The 22914-nt window shown below is 51.2% G+C and overlaps 1 protein-coding gene across 1 annotated transcript in view; it reads left to right on the forward strand.

Annotated features, from left to right (window-relative positions):
• Abcc3 (ATP binding cassette subfamily C member 3) overlaps positions 1-22914 on the forward strand; it is a 45102-nt gene that overhangs the window by 18274 nt on the left and 3914 nt on the right. The window contains exons 8-29 of the mRNA XM_032913268.1: positions 993-1181; positions 4165-4342; positions 4440-4601; positions 4999-5091; positions 6801-7004; positions 7110-7256; positions 7582-7669; positions 7883-7949; positions 8200-8326; positions 8414-8590; positions 11090-11257; positions 11549-11729; positions 12685-12796; positions 12949-13096; positions 13178-13385; positions 13553-13863; positions 15325-15524; positions 15634-15760; positions 17661-17762; positions 19997-20143; positions 20255-20413; positions 21147-21313. Coding sequence (XP_032769159.1) covers positions 993-1181; positions 4165-4342; positions 4440-4601; positions 4999-5091; positions 6801-7004; positions 7110-7256; positions 7582-7669; positions 7883-7949; positions 8200-8326; positions 8414-8590; positions 11090-11257; positions 11549-11729; positions 12685-12796; positions 12949-13096; positions 13178-13385; positions 13553-13863; positions 15325-15524; positions 15634-15760; positions 17661-17762; positions 19997-20143; positions 20255-20413; positions 21147-21313 — 3462 coding nt within the window. The remainder of the gene's footprint in view (positions 1-992; positions 1182-4164; positions 4343-4439; positions 4602-4998; positions 5092-6800; positions 7005-7109; positions 7257-7581; positions 7670-7882; positions 7950-8199; positions 8327-8413; positions 8591-11089; positions 11258-11548; positions 11730-12684; positions 12797-12948; positions 13097-13177; positions 13386-13552; positions 13864-15324; positions 15525-15633; positions 15761-17660; positions 17763-19996; positions 20144-20254; positions 20414-21146; positions 21314-22914) is intronic.

Raw genomic sequence — 22914 nt, forward strand, 5'->3', positions numbered from 1 at the left:
GGATGGGGACCTACTCTCCCTGTTTCAGCTGAGGACCAGGGGATGCTGACACTTGTGTCCCGCTCAGTGTATAGTAAGCACGGCTCTTAGCTCGGTGTATAGTAAGCTCAGCTCTTAGCTCAGTGTATAGTAAGCTCAGCTCTTAACGTAATAGAGCACCTCGTTCACTTTCTCAGCAGCCCAACAGTGTTCTCTCCATTTGTCCCTTGACCCAGAGAGGGGGCAGTGAAGCTTGGAGGTTTGATGACACAGCCAAGGTCTCCCCACCGATGTTGACAGAACAATAGGCCACACCCAGCTGGCCCAGAGAGAGAAGCCCTATCTGATCTCTGTTCTGCTGTGCTTGATCTGAATCAGAAATTGCAGGGGTTTCCTAGGGAGGGCAGGACCAGCCCTCTCAATCTGGCCTCTCTTGTCTGGAGGCAGGCCAGAATGAGAGAGCCTAAGACTGGGGACCTTTGAGCTGTCAACCTCGCATCCAGGACCCACAGCCGAGCCTTTTTCCCTCTTGCCCACAACCCAGAGTTTAGAAGTCAGTGCTTGGTCATCCCAGGGCCACTGGTATGCTAGCTCTTGGTGGGGAAGGGACAGGGCTTAGATACCAGCATTGTGGCTTCCCCGCCTTGGGACTTCTGGAGAAGCCAATAGAACCCCCAGCTGCTAGGTGTACCCTGTCTCTGTTCCCCCACACCATGTTTACCTGCTCCCTGTTCAGCTACCCTGATCTCCCCTGTCTCGGTATCCCTTACTGAAGCCAGCTCTGGAAGGCAGGAAGAGACCACAGAGTTGGGTACACGGTCCTCCCTTCAGTAAGCACCCGGAGACTCTCATCTGGGGAATGATGCTGTCTATCCCCTCTCCCAGTTCTGAAAGACAAGAAAAAGCTGCCACTGCCTCCTCCCCATCCTCCTCCTACCTGACCATCCTAGACTGGCCCTTGGTCTCCTGGAACCAGGTACCATTCCTACCCACCACTGTTTATTCACGAACAGGCCCCAGACTGCAGCCCTTGAGCCAAAGATCGCAGGTGAGGATGACGTCCTGCTGAAGGCCCGCCCCAAGACCAAGAAGCCTTCCTTTCTGAGGGCTTTGGTGAGAACCTTCACCTCCAGCTTGCTCATGGGTGCCTGCTTCAAGCTGATCCAGGACCTGCTCTCCTTCATCAACCCACAGCTGCTCAGGTCTGACCACACTCCCTCTTGCTGCAGCCCTCTCTTGAGGGAGAAGGGATGGCTGGCTGCCCTAGACTAGGAACTGAAGAGGCTTTGTCTGCTTTCTGGGTGGGTGACCCTTGGCCGGGGCATTGCCTCTGTATCTCAGTTTCCTGTTACCATTTCCGGTGTGTCTGCACACACCTTGTGTTTGTTAGTAATAAGTGCCCCCCACCCCATAGCCTTGTTCAGGAATCCCCTAGGGAAGTACCCATATTTCTTCTTTTTACAAACGGGAAGGCAGCAGGTAAGGCAAGGCGGATGTGAGTCCGGGGCTCTGAAGTCCAACTATAGAGCTCTTTCCATTTCTGACAGCCTCTGCCGTCTGTCACAGGAGAGGTTTGGACTGGAGGGAGCTCTCAGATGACAGGGTGAGACACAGCTCCAAGCCCTGAATCCTTTTCCCCTGCTCCGTGCACATCTATCAATACAAACATTCGTGGCGTGCTTCAAGCAGCCTCCACTAGACATGCAGATAAATTAGAGTCTTAGGGTCTTGTGGGAGGTAACTCAGGAAGAGTGCAGTGGGTCACAGGCGTGCCTGGGAAGGCCAGGGAGTCAGCCTGACACGTCAGAGAACATGTGCCTTGCTCAAGAGGCTGTCTCTGAAGAATTAAGTGAATGAGGAAGGAGGGAAAGTGCAACCAGCTGAGTCACAAAGGACTCCGGAGTGCAGCTTGGGAGAGCTAGAGAAAGCTGCCCAAGGGTGGGGCAGGGGTGGGGAAAGGGAAAGCCGGGGAGAGGCACTTTATTTACATTTCAAAAGGCTGGCCCCAGCCAGAGGTGGGGCAAAGTGGCAAGCGGAAGGCGTGCCCAAGCGGTCAGAGGTCGGCACTAGGAATAGGTCAGGCAAGGATTCAGGAGCTACTCTGTGAAGAGCAGCTGGGGCCTATGAGAGACTATGGACATTTTCCCCGATTGATGAGTTCAGAGGGAGAAAAGGGGCAGGCACAGGGCGGGCCCTCTGAGAGGAGAGGGCTTTCAGAGGAGGCTCAGGTATCTGGGGGCTTAACTCTCCTAAGATAGTCTGTGAGAGGGAGAGGCCTCAGGGCTCAGCTGAGCCTTAGCAGGTCCTGACAGATAAGGAGTAAGCACTGCTTGGATTAAAGGTCCAGAGCTGCGGACACAGATGAGCCCAAGAGAGTGCTTCTGGGGGAAAAAGAGGCTTCCAGAAAATTAACCGGCTAACTTTATCCTGGGAAGGCAGTAGTAAGTTGATTAGCAGCTTTGCAAAGGCTGGGGCCTGGGGCAGAGGGGGGAGGCCTCAGATCAGCAGAGACAACCTGCAGTGAAACCAAAGTCTCAAAATGTATGGTTTACAGGGATTTCTAACAAGTCATCACCCTGTGGGCAGCCTGAAGCAATAGACGTTATTCCTTCCTGTCTGCACCACTGTTCAAAATCAGGGTGCATTGACCGGCTTGGTGATGGCCTTTGTTTGTTTGATTGGTTGATTGATTGGTTGGTTGATTTGGTTGGGTTTGGCATGATCTCACTGCCTGGTCTGGAACTCTCTCTGTCAGACCAAGCTGGCCTCAGACACACGAGCGATCTTCCCACCCCTGCCTCCTGCATGCTGGGATTGAAAGTGTGCACTGCCACAAAACACCGGGGTCAGTTGTTTTGTGTTTTGATTTTTGTTTTCTGAAATTTTTTAGTCTTGCTCTGGGGCCCAGGCTGGCCTTGACTGACAGTCCTCCGGCTTCAGTCATCTTAGTGCTGGGACTCAGACATTTGTTTACATGCTCTGATGCAGACTTGGTTTTTTTTTTGTTTGTTTGTTTTGTTTTGTTTTTTTTGCCAAAGACTCTGAATGAGAGTCTCTCCTGGTCCTGTCTTTTAGCTTTGGTGTTTGTCAACAGTCCCTAGTGTTCCTAACATGAAAATACCTCTACCACATACCTCCTCTTTTCTCTCTCTCTCTCTCTCTCTCTCTCTCTCTCTCTCTCTCTCTCGTGTGTGTGTGTGTATGTGTGTGTGTCTGTATGTATGTGTGTATGTGCATGTGCAAATTTCCCTCTGCACCATTACCTCACCAATTACCTCACCATTACCTCATCCTAACCGATTATAGCTACAAAGATTCCATGTCCACATGAGGTCACATTCTTAGATACCAGAGGGTCAAGTCACAAATCAGCCCCTAGGAGAACGGCAGGCTTGACTTGATGGTGGCTGGAAAGCTCTCTGAGGTCGAGAGGAGGTTTGTTCTATAACATGACGAGTCTTGCTCCTGGTCATAAGGAAGGTACAGAAGAGGTGACGATATTGAATGTCATGCAACAGTGGGATCCAATCTCCCTGCTAGATCTACCCCAACAGGAAGACTGGATCCTGGGCTCAGGGAGTCAAGATAGGGCTTGGAAAGTTAGAAGAACAACTCCTTTATAAGATGAGCAAAGGAAGAACTCGGGGACGTTTGGAAGCTTTGGGAACAACAGGGAATTCTCAATGGGCAGTTAAGTGGAAAGATGGGCGGGGGAGGGGGGGAGCTGTTGAGAGTGCAGGGAGTCGGGGCAGGCCAGGAGGAAAGAAGGGAGAGGTGAAGGCAGCTATAGGAGAGGTGGACAAGAGCCCCAGCAAAGACAGCAGATTGCACTGGGGGTCAACTGTTGGGAGGATTTGTGGAACAAAAGCTCCCATGGCCCCGTGGTGGGTTCTAGAACCCCCGGCAGCCCAGGAGAATGAGTAAGAAGACCTAGCTAGTGAAAATATGCCTCTTTTTTTTTTTTTTTTTTTTTTCCGGAGCTGGGGGCTGAACCCAGGGCCTTGCGCATGCTAGGCAAGAGCTCTACCGCTGAGCTAAATCCCCAACCCCGAAAATATGCCTCTTCTGCCTACCATGGCATTCAAGGAGGTGAGGGCACGCAGGCAAGGCTGACAATACGAGCTAGTGCATTGGGAGACAAGCCGAGAAGAGCAAACCAGCCTCATACCTGGTCTCCCCTGGCAGCATCCTCATCAGGTTTATTTCTGATCCCACGGCCCCTACCTGGTGGGGCTTCTTGCTGGCTGGACTGATGTTCGTGAGCTCCACCATGCAGACATTGATCTTACACCAACATTACCACTGCATCTTTGTGATGGCCTTGAGGATACGGACTGCTATCATAGGCGTCATCTACAGGAAGGTCAGCCAGAGTGGGACACGTACTGGGAGAGGTCAGTTCTGGGTTGCTCAGGAGAAGTTCCTGGGCTTGGTCCATCCTCCCAACTCTTCATCTGCAGGCTCTGACCATCACCAACTCAGTCAAACGTGAGTACACTGTGGGAGAAATGGTCAACCTCATGTCGGTGGATGCCCAGCGCTTCATGGATGTCTCCCCATTCATCAACCTGCTGTGGTCTGCACCTTTGCAAGTCATCCTGGCGATATACTTCCTTTGGCAGGTAATTCCTGATCTCTGAGCTCTGTCCCTTCCTCTGACCGCATTTATGCTTATAGATGAGCTGTGTTGTGCCCATAAAATCATCCCCAGGCAGGAGAACTTGGTCACTCAGTCTTTCTATCCTAGGCTTAGATTTATTCCTCTAAAGCCAGGGGCAAGGGTTACATGGAGACACACATTCTGCTACCAACACCTCTGCCCTTTGAACATTCCTCTCCGTGTGTGCCACTGGCCATCCGTGGCCATCATCCGATAGGTGGTTGCTTCTATTGATGTGGTTGTGGCTTTCTGTCTCCTTTTCTGACTGATGTGATACCTTTTGCCTCTTGCCCATCATCCATCCAGTCAGCCAGTCTCTGCTGAGCTCCCTGACCCTCTACTTGTCTATGCCTCCTCAGATCTTAGGCCCATCATCCCTGGCTGGGGTGGCTGTGATAGTCTTGCTGATACCACTCAATGGAGCTGTGTCCATGAAGATGAAGACCTACCAGGTGGGTGAGGCTAAAGGCATCTGCTTTAGATGGGAATACCAGCTGGGGCGGGTGGCAAGAACCAGTGTTCACCTTCCACTCTCAGGGCTTCTCTACTCCCTCTACTAAATGTGGATGGTCACGGCATCTTGTACAAACCTTGCCCCCTCAATCCCTATCACTGTAATGGCAGTCTGATTTCACAGCAGTGAGACCAAGGCCCAGAGTCACTGAGGCAGTCCAGAGACAGGTAGAGCAGGGACTCAAATGTGTTCCCACTTTATGGTGATAAGAGTTGATAACCAGACATGAATTATTCACCTTCAAGTGATTGCTGGGGTCTTCAGCAGCTCTCTCTACACATAGAATAAATGACAAACCACCTGAGATCACTGTCTTAGCCGTTGTCCTGTTGCTGTGAAGAGACGCCATGGCAAGGAAACTCTTCTTATAAAAGAAAGCATTTAATCGGGGGCTTGCTTAGAGTTTCAGAGATGTAGTCCGTTATCGTCATGGTGGGAAGCATTGCAGTAGGTCTGGCCAACAATAGTGCTAGAAAAGTAGTTAAAAGCTACATCCTCATCCAAAGGGAGAGACCCTGGGCTTAGCATGGGCTTTTGAAACCTCAAAGCCTACCCTAAGGGACAGAGTTCCTCTAATAAGGCTATGCCTCCTAATCCTTCTAATCCTTTCAAATAGTGCTACTCTCTGGTGACTAAGCATTCAAATATATGAGCTTATAGAGGGGAAGGGCTATTCCCCTTCAAACCACCATAACCACCCCATCCCCCAGGCTCCCTTGGTCCTTGCATGTCTCCATTTCTAATCCTCATGGGATGACCAGTCCATTCCAGATGTGTCACATCTGGGTCACTACATTGACTATTCTCTCTTCCTGGTATGTTCCTCCTTCCCTTCCTTTACCCATAAGCATTCCCTTCCTTCAGAGAGCTGCATTGATTACAACAAGGTCGTTCCCCTGCCCTCACCTGTTTATCCCCTACCTGTTTCCTGTTCCTTCCCTTTGGATTACACACAATGCTTTCCAATTAAGTATCTATTTTTAGCAAATATTTGTCAAGCAACATGTAATAGCGACCATAGGTGGGATGATATGGGATGGTGTGAGCCCAGTTTGTTGTGAGACGGGTGTTTCTCCGTGTAATCCTGGCACTCCCAGGCTGGCTTTAAGCTTACAGAGATCTGCCTGCCTCTGCCATCAGATGGTCAACTGTATAATAGCCACGGTCTCGTCTGAATTGCTCCTCCTGATAGCCTGCGTCTGACACGTGCCACTCAAACAAGAGCTGAGTGTATTCATCAGTGCAGTTATGTCAGGCTTTAGATTAGGATCCAAGTGAACAGAATAACAATCCCTGATCATGGGAGCCTCATGGTCTCACTGGTGTCATTGTGAAAGAGGTGGGCGTGGGAATGAACGTCAAGGGCACAGGATGCTGCCCGGTAAGGTTAGTGGTGGGGACACTGAAGATAAGGCTGCTCTTTTGAGTCAGGGGACACAGGCTGTGCAGGGATAGGGATTTGGGCATTGGAGGCTGGGTGGGGGAGGTATGTTGAGCTACATGTAATAGCTACAACAGATGGTATGGTATGGTATGGTATGGTATGGTATGGTATGGTATGGTATGGTTATGGTATGGGAGGTGTCAGCCTAGTGGGTAGGAAGTCTGGAGAGAGAAAAGGGTGCACCACCATCCCTTTCCTCACAGGTACAGCAAATGAAGTTCAAAGACTCCCGCATCAAACTGATGAGTGAGATCCTGAATGGCATCAAAGTTCTGAAGCTGTATGCTTGGGAGCCCACCTTCTTGGAGCAGGTAGAAGGAATCAGGCAGAGTGAGCTCCAGCTACTGCGGAAGGGCGCCTACCTGCAGGCTATCTCTACCTTCATCTGGGTCTGCACCCCGTTTATGGTGAGGCTCTCCACCAGTATGGAGTTCCTGGCAGTTGGAAGGCCAGCCCAGGTCTCGGGGTTCCATGGGCAACTCCACCATGACACTCTCTCCCGTGTTACCCAGGTGACCCTGATCACCCTCGGAGTGTACGTGTGTGTGGACGAGAACAATGTGCTGGATGCTGAGAAGGCCTTCGTGTCCCTGTCCTTGTTCAATATCTTAAAGCTCCCCCTCAACCTGCTGCCTCAGTTAATCAGTGGCATGACCCAGGTAATACAAGGCAAGCGGGCTGTCTGTTGGGATTAGGATATGTGGGGAATTCAAGCAAGATTCACCTAGGATCAGTGGATAATCAGGTGGGGAGAGGACATCAGGGAAAGCCATGAAGGTTATGTGGGTGGTTTGGAGGCACAGGGTCTGAGTGTCTGACACAGCCTCCTTTTAGCACACTAGACCTTGTCTTCAGGTAGTGGGAGTCAGGCAAGACTTGGTTATAGGAAGGGTCCCAGCATTAATGAGTTAGTACTCAGGGAGCCCTGCTTAGAAGTTGGGGACCCACGGAGCAATGGTGAGGCTAATCCACACCCTCCTGCAGACCAGCGTGTCTCTGAAACGGATCCAGGATTTCCTGAACCAAGATGAACTTGACCCCCAGTGTGTGGAAAGAAAGACCATCTCCCCAGGTCCCAACACTCTTACCTCAGGGCGATCCTGCTCCAAGCTTTCTAAGACTCCTTCTTTGACCCCCTCTCTTCTCTGAACTCTGAAGTCCCTCTGCTAATCAGCTCTCTTTTACCCCTCCCTGAGTGTTCCTCATGTTCCTCCCTTTACCTGTGCTCCAGGGATCCTCCCCCTTGCCCAGGCTCACTGACCCTTATGCATCTTGGTCCTCCTAGGCTGTGCCATCACCATACACAACGGCACCTTCTCCTGGTCCAAGGACCTGCCTTCCACCCTTCACAGGTAGCATCGTCTTCTCTCACTTGCCAGCTTCTCTCACTTGCCAGCTTCTCTCACTTGCCAGCTATCCAAAGTGAACGGAGGTCAGATCAGACATAGCCTTTTCTCTCCTTGTCAGATGGCTTTAACAGGCAATGCAAGAAGAACCTGCTTTTGCCAGGGTGGTGTCGGGAGGGAGCAGGCCTTGGGTTTACAGGTAGGAGGCTTGAATCAAACCCAAACTTCACCACTGACTGCTGTTCCTTGCTCCTAGCCTGAACATTCAAATCCCGAAGGGGGCATTGGTGGCTGTGGTGGGACCTGTGGGCTGTGGGAAGTCTTCCCTGGTGTCTGCCTTGCTCGGAGAGATGGAGAAGCTGGAAGGTGCAGTGTCTGTAAAGGTGAGAGTGGGAGGTCTCCTAGAAAGCCATGAAGTCTGGCCAGCCTCAGGCAAGCCCTAAAGGACCTTCTCCCCTCTCATCGGCCAGGGCTCTGTGGCCTACGTGCCCCAGCAGGCGTGGATCCAGAACTGCACACTTCAGGAAAATGTGCTATTTGGCCAACCCATGCACCCCAAGCACTACCAACAGGCTCTGGAGACGTGTGCCCTGCTAGCTGACCTAGATGTGCTTCCTGGTGGGGACCAGACAGAGATTGGAGAGAAGGTACAGAGCCAACTTCTCATCCTCAAGGGGCCGGACTCAGGAGGCTGCTAGCCAGAGCCCAATCTCAGCTTCCCTCACTCACTCACGGGTTCATGTACCGCCAGGCTCAGCTCTGTGTCAGGCAGTGGGGAAGCAGCTTCTCTCTATTCCAGGGAGGACAACTCGTGAACAGACAGGGACCACAGAATTTCCCAAGGCCATGGCAAAGGTCTATGCAGGGTAGAAGAAGGGCAGGAGGCAGAGGGTCTGTATAAGGAGAAGCATCACGGTTGAGCTGGCTCTTTTTTTTTTTTTTTTTTTTTTTTTTTTCGGGGTGGGGGCCCGAACCCGGGCCCTTGCCCTGCCTAGGCAAGGCCTCTTCCACTTGGTTAAATCCCCAACCCCAAGCTGGCTCTTTTTTTTAAACATTTGTTTACTTATTTTATGTATATGATTGTTTTCATGCACACCAGAAGAGGGCATCAGATCCCATTACACATGGTTGTGAGCCACCATGGGGTTGCTGGGAATTGAACTCAGGACCTCTGCAAGAGCAGCCAGTGCTCTTAACCTCTAAGCCATCTCTCCAGCCCCTTGAGCTGACTCTTAATGACTGAAAAAGAGGAACTCATCATTCATTGATTCATCCACTAGGTGTTTATTAAGCACTTACTACATGCCAGGGGAATATTATATGGTGGTGAATGTGTCAGGATAAAAACCTCAGCTTTTATATACCCTGCACTGTAACAGAGGAAAGAGAGTGAATAAGCAAGATAGGCCTAATATCTATTAGATCATCCTAAAGAGGGGAGATAAAGCAGTTAGGAATATAAAAAATAAGTGCTGGGCTGTTTTGTTAGTGATATTTCTCACTGAGAAATCAAGGCCTACAGAAGGAACAGTCCTGCATGAGGCCATGGAGCCCATCCTATCTAAGGATCTAGTCTGGAGTCATCTGAGGTGGAGAGAACAGAGAGTTCAAAGTCTCGGGCAGGAGTGTGTTGACTGGCATTAGCCTAAGGAGGAGATCAACTTGGTTGGAGCAGAGTGATCCAGGGGTTAGGAGAACAGAGGGGAGAGGGGAAGACAGCGAGGTGGTCAGGCAGCTGGGACATTTGGAACCCTGCAGGCCATTTGAAGACTGTAGGTTTTACCTAGTTGTGGTAGAAGGCCTAGAAGCAGTGTGTGGTCATCTGGTGCACTTTGGCCCAAGTGGTCCTGCATGTCTTGGAACTTACTCTGTAGACCAGACTGGCCTTGAATTCTCAGAGATACGTCTGCCCTTGCCTCTCGAGTGCTGGGATAAAACTGATACATCACAATGCACGGTTTGATTAGGGTCTTTAAGTTATAAAATGTGGAGCTGTGGTGGAAGTTTGGGGGGGGGATGGGGTGTTTTTATTACATGAATTGGCAGGAGAGGTGCATGGGGAACAAACAAGTGCTTCAGCATGCTATGGAGTCCAATTTTCCCTTCTACTTTTGGATACAGGGAGTCTGGTCCTCAGTCTTGGTGGCAAGCACATTTTCTCCATTGAGCTCTCTTGCCATTCTTTGATTCTGTCTTTAAAGTATTTCATTTTTAAGAGTTCAGTTAGGGCTGGAGAGATGGCTCAGTGGTTAAGAGTATTGACTGCTCTTCCAGAGGTCCTGAGTTCAAATCCCAGCACCCACAAGGTGGCTCACAGCCATCTGTAATGGGATCTGGTGCCCTCTTCTGGTGTGTCTGAGGACAGCGACCATGTACTTATATATAATAAATAAATAATTCTAAAAAAAAAATGCAGGCAAAAAAACCCCAAAACAAACAAACAAACAAACAAAAACCCCCAAAGTTCGGTTAAAGGTCTCCTAACATTAAATGTACCACCCCAAAAAACAAAAAACAAAATAAATAAATAAATGTACCACCCTAGCCATCTTCCCTGTGCCCAGTTCAGTCCCACTGTGTACATTTACAGCATTATGCAATACTTACTAGGCTCAGGTCATTCTGAATGTCACGCAGCCCTTGTTGCCTTGCTGCTGCTTATTGGACAGCTCTCAACCCCTCCTCCATGTCTGGACCTCTAGCAACCACCACTTTTTTTTTTCAGAACCTGGCTCTCCCAGATACCACTGTGAGTGCAGTTACGTCATATTTACCTTTCTGCGTCCCGTTCGTTTCATTGGCAGAATGATCTCAGAGTTCATCCCCGTTGTAACATGTGCCAGCATTTCTCTCCTTCTCGGGCTAAATCGTATTCCAGTCTATGATAGAGCACCTGTTGTTTGCCCATTCATCTGTCATGAGCACTGGCATGGGGCAGGGTGCTGACTGGGCTCGTCTGCCCCAGAGGATTCTAAGAGGTTCCTCTGAGCTTTGTATAGGCAACAAATTTGTGGAGACCTAATGTCCTGTGAAACACAGATACAGGAGTCTGCCTCGCTGCATGATGATAAGTAGGCTGTCTCCCATGGGCCCGTCTGACCCCTTCCATCTACCACCACTGATCACCCACCTTTTCCTTCCTTTAGGGCATTAACCTATCTGGAGGCCAGCGGCAACGGGTGAGCTTGGCCCGAGCTGTCTATAGTGACGCCAACATTTTTTTGCTGGATGACCCACTGTCGGCTGTGGACTCTCACGTGGCTAAGCATATCTTCGACCAAGTGATTGGACCAGAAGGTGTGCTGGCAGGCAAGGTGAGGACACGGGAAGCTAGGAACAAAGATGAGATCTGGTCCTGGGAGAGAACAGATAGAAGGTTAAAGGGGGTGGGTAAGACCTGGAGATGTAGGAACCTGAGAATCAGGATATGATCAGGGGAATCTCATAGGGAGATCCCTAGAGATGCGGGATAGGCTCTGGCTGGGGTGGGATAAGTTGTGGATATGCCTGGCCTACGACTCCTCATGCTCACCCCATGACTATGTGTCGATGCTTGGGGTATGCCCAAGGATGCTGTAACTCAGAGCCTGCTGCCTCCTCTACAGACTCGGGTGCTGGTAACCCATGGCATCAGCTTCCTGCCCCAGACAGACTTCATCATTGTGCTTGCTGACGGACAGATTACTGAGATGGGTCACTACTCCGAACTCCTGCAGCACGATGGCTCCTTTGCCAACTTCCTCCGAAACTATGCACCAGATGAAAACCAGGAGGCCAATGAAGGTGGTCAAAAATTAGGACCCACCATCCCCAGCCTTCCCGACTCCCATCCTCTCCCAGCATCTACCTCATCTGGGGTTTCCAAGTATCCCTGGACTAGCATAGTGTGCTACTGGGGACCTTGTTCTGGGAAACGGGAGCCATATATGTGATAGGTGAATGAGACGCTCTCAGAGCCTACCTTCTGCCCTCTAACTGCGTCAGCAGCACGTGTCTTAGGGTCTGTTTTCCCATGTGTGAAAAGGACACGCGAGCTCAGACCCAGATATTTTATGGTTAAATCGTGTTGGAAGTGTACAAGTACTTGGCAAAACCATCTATTTATCAACAGGAGTTGTTAAGTAATTACTAAGACCTGGAACTATTTCGGCTAGTAGACTAGCAGAAAGCCTCTGTCAGCACAAAGCCCTGGGGCAGTGTCTGAGCTCACCAAACCCACTGCTCCCCTCTGGGTTGCCCAGGCAGAACTTCCTACCTCCACCCTCTGAGCTGGTTCTCAAGCCTTCTCTTGGTCCCTGACTAATGCCATATATACAGCAGCCTGCACGAGCATCTCCCAAGTGCTATGCCCCTCGATAAATCCTGTGACTGTTGGTGCCATGCGCTATCTATGATTATTGCTTTTTGGCTATGCCTGCCTAAGTTCCTGCTGCTCTCAAGAAAGCAGGATTTAAGTTCAGCCAGACTGACTTCGGAGCCCAAGTTTTCAGGCTTTTGAGCCCTCTTCTCTACAGTCTCCAAAGGGAAGGTTTTTTTCGTTCATTTGTTTGTTTTTATTATTTTTTTATTATTTGTTTTGTTTGCGTTGTGTAAACGCAGTTCCTTCTAGCTGGCCTTTCAAACTCTCTCCTGCTCCCTGCTCATCCGTCCATCCTAGACCTCCCAGCAGCATAGAGGATAGGCTCTCAAGGGGCTGCCCAAGGGAGCAGTCAACCTCTGTTCTTTTCCTTTCCTGCCACAGTCTTGCAACATGCAAATGAGGAGGTGCTCCTGCTTGAAGACACACTCAGCACCCACACAGACCTGACAGACACCGAGCCAGCCATATACGAGGTCCGCAAGCAGTTCATGAGGTAGATTCCCGTGAGTTCTCAAGTCCCCAGCAGGCTACATCAGGGCCTCCAAGCACCGGCAGGGAGAATACAAGTGGATATTCTCCCTGCCACTCATGTCCGGTGAGGGTGTCCGTAGTCTCCTGCCTGGGTCTGACCAGTTGCCTCCACAGAGAGATGAGCTCCTTGTCTTCTGAAGGAGAGGGCCAGAACCGGCCTGTGCTCAAGAGATATACGAGTTCACTGGAGAAGGAGGTGCCGGCGACACAGACTAAAGAGACTGGTGCATTAATCAAAGAGGAGATTGCAGAGACAGGCAATGTGAGTAGGGTGGACATGGGCTGGGGAAGAGGATTAGGTCCCCGGGGCTCGTGAAAACCGCAGCATGGCTACTCCTTACAGGTGAAGCTGAACGTGTACTGGGATTATGCCAAGTCTGTGGGGCTCTGCACCACGCTGTTTATCTGCCTCCTGTATGCTGGCCAAAATGCGGTTGCTATCGGAGCCAATGTGTGGCTCAGTGCCTGGACCAATGATGTGATGGAACATGGCCAGCAGAACAACACCTCTGTAAGGCTGGGAGTCTACGCCACCCTAGGAATACTGCAAGGTGAACACATTGGGGTGTTGTTCATCCCGTCCTATTCTCCGCCCACTCACATACCCCTGTCTCAGAACCTCCAGAACTCCACCTGGCCATTCCCTGTCTCATGGTTCCTCTGTCCTGGCTTCCTCCCCTGGGGTGAGTGACTTATCCTCTCTCTCTCCCCCAATAAGGGCTCCTGGTCATGCTGTCGGCCTTCACCATGGTGGTCGGCGCTATCCAGGCTGCCCGCCTGCTGCACACAGCTCTGTTGCACAACCAGATCCGTGCGCCTCAGTCCTTCTTTGACACGACGCCCTCAGGCCGCATCCTCAATCGTTTCTCCAAGGACGTATACGTCATCGACGAGGTTCTGGCCCCCACCATCCTCATGCTGTTCAATTCATTCTACACATCCATCTCCACCATTGTGGTCATCGTGGTCAGCACGCCACTCTTCTGCGTGGTTGTTCTTCCTCTGGCTGTGTTCTATGGCTTCGTGCAGGTGCCAGTGCGGATGGGTGGGGCGCTGAAGCACGTGGGGCAGGTGGAGCTCTAGAGTGGGCGGGGAGTGTGGGGCAGGTGGAGCTCTAGAGTGGGCGGGGAGTGTGGGGCAGGTGGAGCTCTAGAGTGGGCGGGGAGTGTGGGGCAGGTGGAGCTCTAGAGTGGGCGGGGAGTGTGGGGCAGGTGGAGCTCTAGAGTGGGCGGGGAGTGTGGGGGGGGGGGGAGCCTCTGATGTGGGCCAGGCACTTTGGTCCGCTAGGTTGTCCCTGGATTGGATCAGGGACTGTAGTCAGTTGCTTTACGTCCTTGAAATTCCCTTATCTAATTTGAAAAACAGACTCTTAGCATCTACTTCCTAGGGATAACATGAGGGTGATATGTGTGTTCATAAACTGGCAGCCCTGGTGCCCTTTCTGATTGGCTGAATTTTATTTTATTTATCTATTTGTGGGATGTGTGGGGGTGAGGTGGGAGTGTATTGCACATGCATGTCTGTGTGCATAAGTGTGTGTGTATTTGTGGAGGCCAGAGGTCAATGTCAAGTGTCTTCCTCAGTCTTGGCCCACCTTATATTCTGGGACAGAGAATCTCATTGGAGCTTCATTTATCCAGCTAGGCTGACTGACCAATGAGCTTCAAGGATCTGCCTGTCCCCACTTCCCCTATGCTGGGGTTACAGGTGTACACTGCCATGCCTGGATTTTTATTGTGGGTGCTGGGAAATCTTATATGACAGAGCACGCTACTGAGTGAGCTTTCTCCTCAGTCTCCTATACCTATAGACATTATTTGAGTAAATCACCATGAACGATTGGGAGACCCTGTCCTTGGTATGCATGCAGCGTTCAGCAACAGCTTGAGCTCACTGGGGTCTTTCTCTTGAGGAAGTAGTCAGTTCCTACAAGGAGCTGGAAGTGCAGCCTCTGGGTAAAGAACTTCCCATGTACCCATCCTGTGTGGGCCTGACTGTCTTGGGACCCACAGAATCCAGGCTGGAAGATAGAGGCAGAACCGTAGTTTTGTGGGATTAACCCTTAAACAACTAGGGAGCGGTAAGAGGGACATTTTCAGGGGGATAAAAAAAAACCACAAAATTATCTTTGCAAAGTCATTTGAATATGATCACATATCTAGGATCTTTAAGTAGAACAAGAAATCTTACTGCTTGGGGGGATTAAACAAGATGGTATCATGGACTGTGAAAGATGAGGAGACAGGAGGCAATCAGGGAGAGCTTCCTGGAGGAGGCAGCCTGGCTGGCTGAGCAAAGCCGGTCGGAGGGGAAGTGTATAATGTATGTCTGGAATCTGTTCTCCAAGGGAGCCTAGGAAAAGACAGCAAGGTTTGTGGGAAGAGCGGGGCCCGGAGGAAGAAGCACAGGAGATTGTTTGGAGGACATGCAGGGCCCAGTTGGTGTCTGGATGATGTTCCTGACTGGAGTTCTCTTCCCATCCCTGACTAGCGCTTCTATGTGGCCACATCGAGGCAGCTGAAGAGACTGGAATCCATTAGCCGCTCGCCCATCTTCTCCCACTTCTCGGAGACAGTAACTGGCACCAGTGTCATTCGGGCCTACGGCCGAGTCCAAGACTTCAAGGTCCTCAGTGATGCTAAGGTGGATAGCAACCAGAAGACCACTTATCCTTACATCGCCTCCAACCGGTCAGGAGCCTCCCTTTCCTCCACAGGTGCCCACGGGCGCTCTTTGGTTCCGGGTGGGCTCCGGCACGCCCTCCGTTCTTGTTCATTTCCTCCCTCTTGGTCCCTATAGGTGGCTGGGTGTCCACGTGGAGTTTGTGGGGAACTGCGTGGTGCTCTTTTCCGCGCTGTTTGCAGTGATCGGGAGAAACAGCTTGAATCCAGGGCTTGTGGGTCTTTCCGTGTCCTATGCCTTACAGGTAAGGTCGGGCCTAGAACTCTAGGCTTGGCCACCACTGAGGCAGAGGCTCACCAGCATTGGCTGAGTATCTTCCTCTGCTCCCCCTCTCATCAGCCCCAGCGGGGTTCTCAAAGCCTGGATCTCTCAGCCAGGCACTGCTAGCAATGGAGGCTGACACAGGCTGGGGAGGTCTTCCTAGCAGGAAGAAGAAAGGGTGACGAGGGGCAGGGAGATGTAGTTCATTGGTAGAGCATTTGCCTAGCATGTGTAAGGCCCTAGGTTCAAACCCAAGTACAAGAAGGAAGGAAGGAAAGAAGGGAGGAGGGGAAAGAGGGAGGGAAGGAGGGAGGGAAGAGAGGTACCCAGATCTTTAAGGAATTTCCCTGTCTGAATGATCTTGGAGCTTGGTCCAGACAGAACTGTCATGTCTGGGCGAGATGTGGGTCAACCTGACTGAGGTGTGAATACAGGACATGTGTGGCCAGATGGCATGGTGTAGTACATGCCTTCAGGGAAGCTACAGCCAGCTCTTTGTGGCCTTGGCCTCTTCACTGAAGAACCAACCAACCAACTGCAGACAGAAAACACTTGAGAAGGCTGGGAGCGATGGTACTACGTGCCTGGAATCCTGGCACTTGGGAGGAAGCGAAGGCAGGAGGATTACTGTGAATTCAGTGCCAGTCTGGCCTATAGAGTGAGACCCTGTCTCAAAACAAAGCAAAAACCTTCCCCCAAAACAATCTGAAAAAAAAATTTCAGAAGCTGAAAAAAAAAAAAAAAAGCAGAAAACAAACAAAAAACAAGATGGCTTCATTGTGCCTCTGAATACCTGCAGGCACTGACAGGAAGGTGTTGTGCTAGGAGCCTGAAGTAATCTAGACACCACTGACAGCATCAGGAGGCTGTGAGTGGCTCTCGTGTGAATCATACGCAGTTCTGTGTGAAGGACTGAAGTATATGTGGAGTTAGGTATAGTCCGAGGTCCCAGAACCAATGCCCTGCGGATGTGGAGGAGTAAGGGATGACTGTAAGCACATCAGGTGACTGGAGCCTGGAATTGGAGGTCACCCTGACACCAGCCTGTGTGGTCAAAGAGTTATACAACCTGCAAATGGGATTTTTGTAAGGCAAATCACATTGTCCAGGCCTCAGGTGGCTCGGATCTGAATGCATTGGTAAACAAAACCGAAGCCGACAGGCCCGTTTGCTCAAACCTTAATGTGCGTGTGACTCATTTGGAGATCTTGTTAAAACGTTCATCTTCGCTCAAGAGGTTCAGTTCTGAGCCCTAGCTGGGATTCTGCATTTCTGTCAGGGCTTCTTGGTAGCACAGGACAGTCCTTAGACTGGCCACACCGACAGATTCGGGGAGCATGTGTGGAATGAAGCGTCTCAGAACTACTGACTCACACACTGCATTTTGACAGGATGCTCAGAGAAGACTAATGCATATTAAAGTCTGAGAGGCACTGAGAAAGACTGTCCTCCACCAAGTCTGCATCGTCACCGCCTGAGGCACAGTTGAGATTAGACGCCTAGTCAGCATACACCTGTAGGTCTGAGACGGAATGGGATTCCACTGATCAAGAAAGAGAGTCACAGCAGGCAGGGTATGGTGAAAGGAAGGAAGGAAGAGGGCTGGAGAGATGGCTCAGTGCTTAAGAGCACTGACTGATCTTCCAGAGGTCCTGAGTTCAAATCCCAGCAACCACGTGGTGGCTCACAACCATCTGTAATGGGATCCGATGCCCTCTTCTGGTGTGTCTGAAGACAGCTACAGTGTACTTATATATAATAAATAAATAAATCTTAAAAAGAGAAGAGAGAGAGAGAGAGAGAGAGAGAGAGAGAGAGAGAGAATATATGCAAACCGGCCAGTCACTGCTGGGTTCCTCCCATAACACAGTTCTTCTGTCCAGGTGACCTTGAGTTTGAATTGGATGATACGGACGATGTCCGACCTGGAGTCTAATATCATAGCCGTGGAGAGAGTCAAGGAGTACTCTAAGACGGAGACTGAGGTGAGTCCCAAGAGGAGCCCTGCAGCAGAGGGTAGAGATTTTTCATAGTTCGGACCTCTTCATGCCCAAAAACTGGACCATCCCTAAGCTCTTAGAGTCAAGCAGGCCATCTTTTGATCCCCGGACTGTGTGGTCCACGCCCACTCACAGTGCTCTGCCTTATATGATCTGCCCTCTGATTTGATCTCCCTTTGTTTCCCGTCAGCTGCTGTCCTTTTCGCCTCCCACAGATGGTCTAGAGTCTACCTACGCCCCACCAGGGCTGCTTTCAACCCATCCCTGTCCTTGCCTACAGAACCCCACCTGCCCACATCATACCTGCAGCTAAGGTGTAGTTGGTGAACGAAATCACTACAGTTCCTTCAAGTTCCTACCCACCCTCTCCCGCCGGTATCCCTGATTCACTTCCCAAGAAGTCTGTAACTTTCTCTTTTTTTAAGATTTATTTTATGAATATAAGTACATTGTCACTGTCTTCAGACCCACCAGTAGAGGGCATCAGTTCCCATTACAGATGGTTGTGAGCCACCATGTGGTTGCTGGGGTTTGAACTCAGGACCTCTGGAAGAGCAGTCAGTGCTCCTAACCACTGAGCCATCTCTCCAGCCCCATGAATTCATTGCAAGCTGTGATCTATACATGTTCTACTCCCTCATCCCAGACTTTGCCTGCTACAGCTTGCTTGCCAGGAAAACAGCTCGCTCACAGCCTACCGGGCTCCAGTCTAAGAGACCTTTGCTCTCTTTCAAGAACCCTTGCTCTGATTCAACACCAGCTACGTGGTTTCCAGATGAAACTACCCACTCTTCTGCTTGGGATTCTCTGTGATGCAGGGCTTGGGCCTGGTCGACCTTCACTGACACCCACCCCCCACTTACTTGTTCCTGGCCTCCCTGCTAGCTCTACCTTCCCAGCATACACCTAATTCCTGAGATATCCATGTCTCATGTCTCTTTACAGCCAACATGTCCTGTGTATGCACACAACTAGTTGCTTTATTCCAAACGATGCTGTTCTCAGTCCTGATGTCGATTTCTGCCTTTAGTATTTCCTGGGGAGAGCTATCTGTATGAGCTGCTGCTGTTGGTTCTGCTGCTCCCTACTCCCTCCCCCTTTGTCCCCCTCTCCCTCCTTTCCCTTCTGTCCCTCTTCTCCACTCTCCCCTCCCCCTTTCCTCCTACTCCCTTCTTCCCCCCTCTCCTCCCTCCCCCTTTCTCCTCCTGCTCCTCCTCTTCCTCTTTTTCTTCACCCCCAGTGCTGGTGCTGGAACCCAGGACCTCACACATGCTAGACAAGCATTCTGCCACTGGGCAGCATCCCTAGCCCTTGGATTTTCGGAGATGATTTAGCTCAGACTCACACTTACTCCTGTCTCCTGGGGGTTGTCACTTCATGTGTGTGCCACTCGTCCTCAGCTTCCCTTGCAGCTTTCAGTGCCCACTGTGTGGCTTCCCTATCCAGAAGCAAGGTCGGCTTCATGGGTCCACAGCCTGAGCCGCCACACGGGTTCCCATTCTTAGAAGGGTTCTATCCCTAACGCTAAATAAGCCTGGTGTGCTGTCTCACGCCTATCATCTCTGCACTCGGGAGGTGACAGAGTCACTGTCCCTGTACTGCAGAACACAAATAGCAAAACGGGATTCCTCTTGTCAGTCGTGAGCTTCCTCCTGCCTTGTTCCCTCAACTCCTTCAAGTTACCTCTCTCCTATCTTGAACAATGCGTAGAAGGACAACCCCAAGTTCTCCTGGGCCCAAGAGCTCACTTGTTTCACTACAGACGTGCTTACATAGAGGTCATATGTCCTCCTGTGCAAGCTGGAACGAAAGCCTTCCAGAACAAGAGATCTGTCTCACTGGTGATACTTAGAATTAAAGAATAAATAAATGTGACGAAAGGAGGGGCTAATGCAGGCAGGGAGAGACCCTCACAGCAGGGGCAGGACTGCCAGATTTTGAAGAAACACTTGGGGGAGCGAAATCAAAGGGAAAAGGCTGGGGGGGTGTGGCCCAGTGGTATCATGCTTGCCTGGCATGTATGAGGCCCTGTGTTTCTTTTATGAACAAAAGTCAAAGGATGCAATGATTCCCTAAACCACATGGTGCCAGGCCTCTCTCCAAGGCACCATGGTGGGTGAGGATTGAGGTGTCTGGAAAGAGGTGGGGCTGAATAGTAGTGGAGGGCTTGTAGTCTATCACCCCCCTGAGAACAGGAAAACCCAATTGTCTCCTGCTAGGCCCCCTGGGTGTTGGAGAGCAACCGTGCTCCAGAAGGCTGGCCCACGAGTGGGGTGGTAGAGTTCCGGAACTATTCGGTGCGGTACCGCCCGGGCCTCGAGTTGGTGCTGAAGAATTTGACTCTGCATGTGCAGGGTGGGGAGAAGGTACTTATGTCTGGGGACATTGCCACAGCCCTTGTGGGGAGAACCGGGATATCTCTTGGCTGCTGATGGAAACCTGGAGGTGCCCCTGACAACCCTTCCCATGCCCCACAGGTAGGCATCGTGGGCCGCACTGGGGCTGGCAAATCTTCCATGACTCTCTGCCTATTCCGAATCCTGGAGGCCGCAGAGGGTGAGATCTTCATTGACGGGCTCAATGTGGCACACATTGGCCTCCACGACCTGCGTTCACAACTCACCATCATCCCTCAGGTAGAAGCCTGCTGAGCCCGGGGTGTTGTGTCCCCCGTGGTGTTGTGTCCCCCGTGGTGTTGTGTCCCTGTCTGTCCATCCCGTCCCTATGTCCTATGTGCCCCCACTTACTCCCTCTGTCCTGTCCTCAGTTGTGCCCCCCCACCCAAAGAAAAACCTTTGGGAACTTAAGAATTGGGCCTTAAGGCATGGTTGGGGCGGTGCTTCCACATCCGGAAACACAATCAACACAAGAGCCACCCAGGCACACAACTAGAACAGCAGATACCCTGGGCAATCAGGATTGCCCTTTGGGCTCAGCAACTGGGGAAGGACCACAGGATCCTCCCAAGCACAATAATGCTGAGGTGTCCTGTTTTTCTCTCCCAGTTGCACAGTTCCAAATGGCACAGCCTTTTCTGGCTCCTTAGTGTGTGTGTGTGTGTGTGTGTGTGTGTGTGTGTGTGCGCGTGTGTGTGTGCGCGCGTGCGCGCGTGCGCCTTATGCTGAATAGACACTTCAGACAGATTAAGTGGCACTGGTTCCTGCATCAGCAGAGGACTTAGCAACTGGCCAAGCAGAGGTTTATCACTCCCCAACAGATAATTTTTCATCACCCACCCAGATAAAGTCCTCCTTCTGGAGGACTGAGGGCAGAACAGAGAGCCGTTGCTTGAATTGCTTTTCTTCTTCATGCTCCTGGAACTCCCTATAGGATCTAAGCTACTTCTCTCTGATCGTCCTATGTCTCCAGGACCCCATCCTGTTCTCGGGCACGCTGCGCATGAACCTCGATCCCTTTGGCCGTTACTCGGACGAGGACATCTGGAGGGCCCTGGAGCTCTCCCACCTGAGCGCATTTGTGAGCAGCCAGCCGACAGGCCTGGATTTCCAGTGCTCTGAGGGTGGGGATAATCTCAGGTAGGCGTGGAAATGGACATGGCAGGAATGCTGCCTCACACTAGGGACCCTGTGGGGACTGGAGAGAAGCCAGACCACCCCTGATCCACACAGGCATGTGCCTCAGCCAGAGTTGCACAGGGGTGTGATTTTGTATGAAGTATATTCTCGGCAGGGTGCCTCCCAACGGGCTCTTCGCACAAGGCTCACTTTCCAGCTTAGGAAACAAACTCAGAGAGGGCAGAGGGTTAGCCAAAGTTGCACAGCTGAGTGGGGCACGCCCAGGATTTGAACCCGCTCTGGTTCTCATCTAATTCTATCCCAGTGACATTCAGACCCAACAATCCCGCCCTTGCTGGAATCTTCCGGGCTCCAGGGTCCTGTACCTGTGGAACAAGTGAGAGATAGGCCATGCTACACCGGAAAGACAAGCTATCTGCCAGGATGAAGTGGTCAGCTCAGGAATGTACAAAGCGAACTTTCTCTGCATTTCCTGTGTCCCCTACCCCCACCCTCGGATTCCATGGCCCAAGCCCCAAGGCTGTGTGTTCCCGGGATTGGCAGCCCATGCTCTGCTGGAGAGACCTTTCCAGCCTGTTTTCTCTCTGATCTGCTTTCTCTGGACTTCTCCAGACAGTTTCTCTCTCTCTCTCTCCTCTCTCTCTCCTCCTCTCCCTCCTCTCCCTCCCTCCTCCCTCCTCCTCCTCCCTCTGCCTCTCTGCCTCTGCCTCCCAAGATGAGACACCACACCTGGTTGTTATTTTCCACTTTCAGCACAGCTCTGTCCAGAGTAGCTAAAATTCGAGTCTGAAAGAGCCAGATGTGGCCAGTCAGTGGCTCGACTTTGAAGGAAGCCGCCTTGGGTCTTTTCTGTGAGAAGCACTTAGCCTACATGCGCTCCTGTGAAGTGTCAACGAGTTCTCTCCCCTTTCTGCCCTCTTTTCTTTTCTTACTTTTTCCTTTGGGTGCTAGGGTCGAACCCAAGACCTTGCACATGCTCAGAAACACTCTACGGTGACCTACATTCCTAACCCTTTCCCCCCCATCTTTATATTCAGCACATACTCATGTTTCAAAACTTGAAACAAACAAACAAAAGGTCACATCTGACCAGTGCTTAATGTTTTGCAGTATTCAAAGTACCTTGGCCTCCACCATCTCACTTAATCTTTACTGTTGCCCCACGGACCGGAAATAGAAATGGAATTACTTGCCCAAAATTGCATGGGCAGCCAGAGACAGGGCAAGGGACTCAGGGAAGTGTGAGACTTTTGTCCCCATTACTTTCATTGCTTCATCACAAGGCTCTCTCAAGTTGAAAACGTGTGATGCAGGTCTGATCCCAACCAGCTGCCAAAAGCGAGTTCAGTGTTCGAGGACAGCCTTGCCTGGGGATATAGCTCTCGCTTAGTGAATGTGAGGTCTGGGTTCAACTCCCAGTACAGCGCCTCCTCTCTGCCTTTAAAAAGTCCGTAAGGGTAAATGTGTTCCTTTAATTGGCTTTTACTTACATAAACTCATGGGGTGTGGCTGGTGGCAATAGGTGCTCTCTAATCCCTGTCTCTAGGGCCCCTGGCTGTCTGCTGGTCCCCAGCACTTCTCCCAGAGTGTCTGTAGCCCTT

The sequence above is a fragment of the Rattus rattus genome, chromosome 9 (assembly GCF_011064425.1).
Source record: "Rattus rattus isolate New Zealand chromosome 9, Rrattus_CSIRO_v1, whole genome shotgun sequence".
NCBI lineage: Eukaryota > Metazoa > Chordata > Mammalia > Rodentia > Muridae > Rattus > Rattus rattus.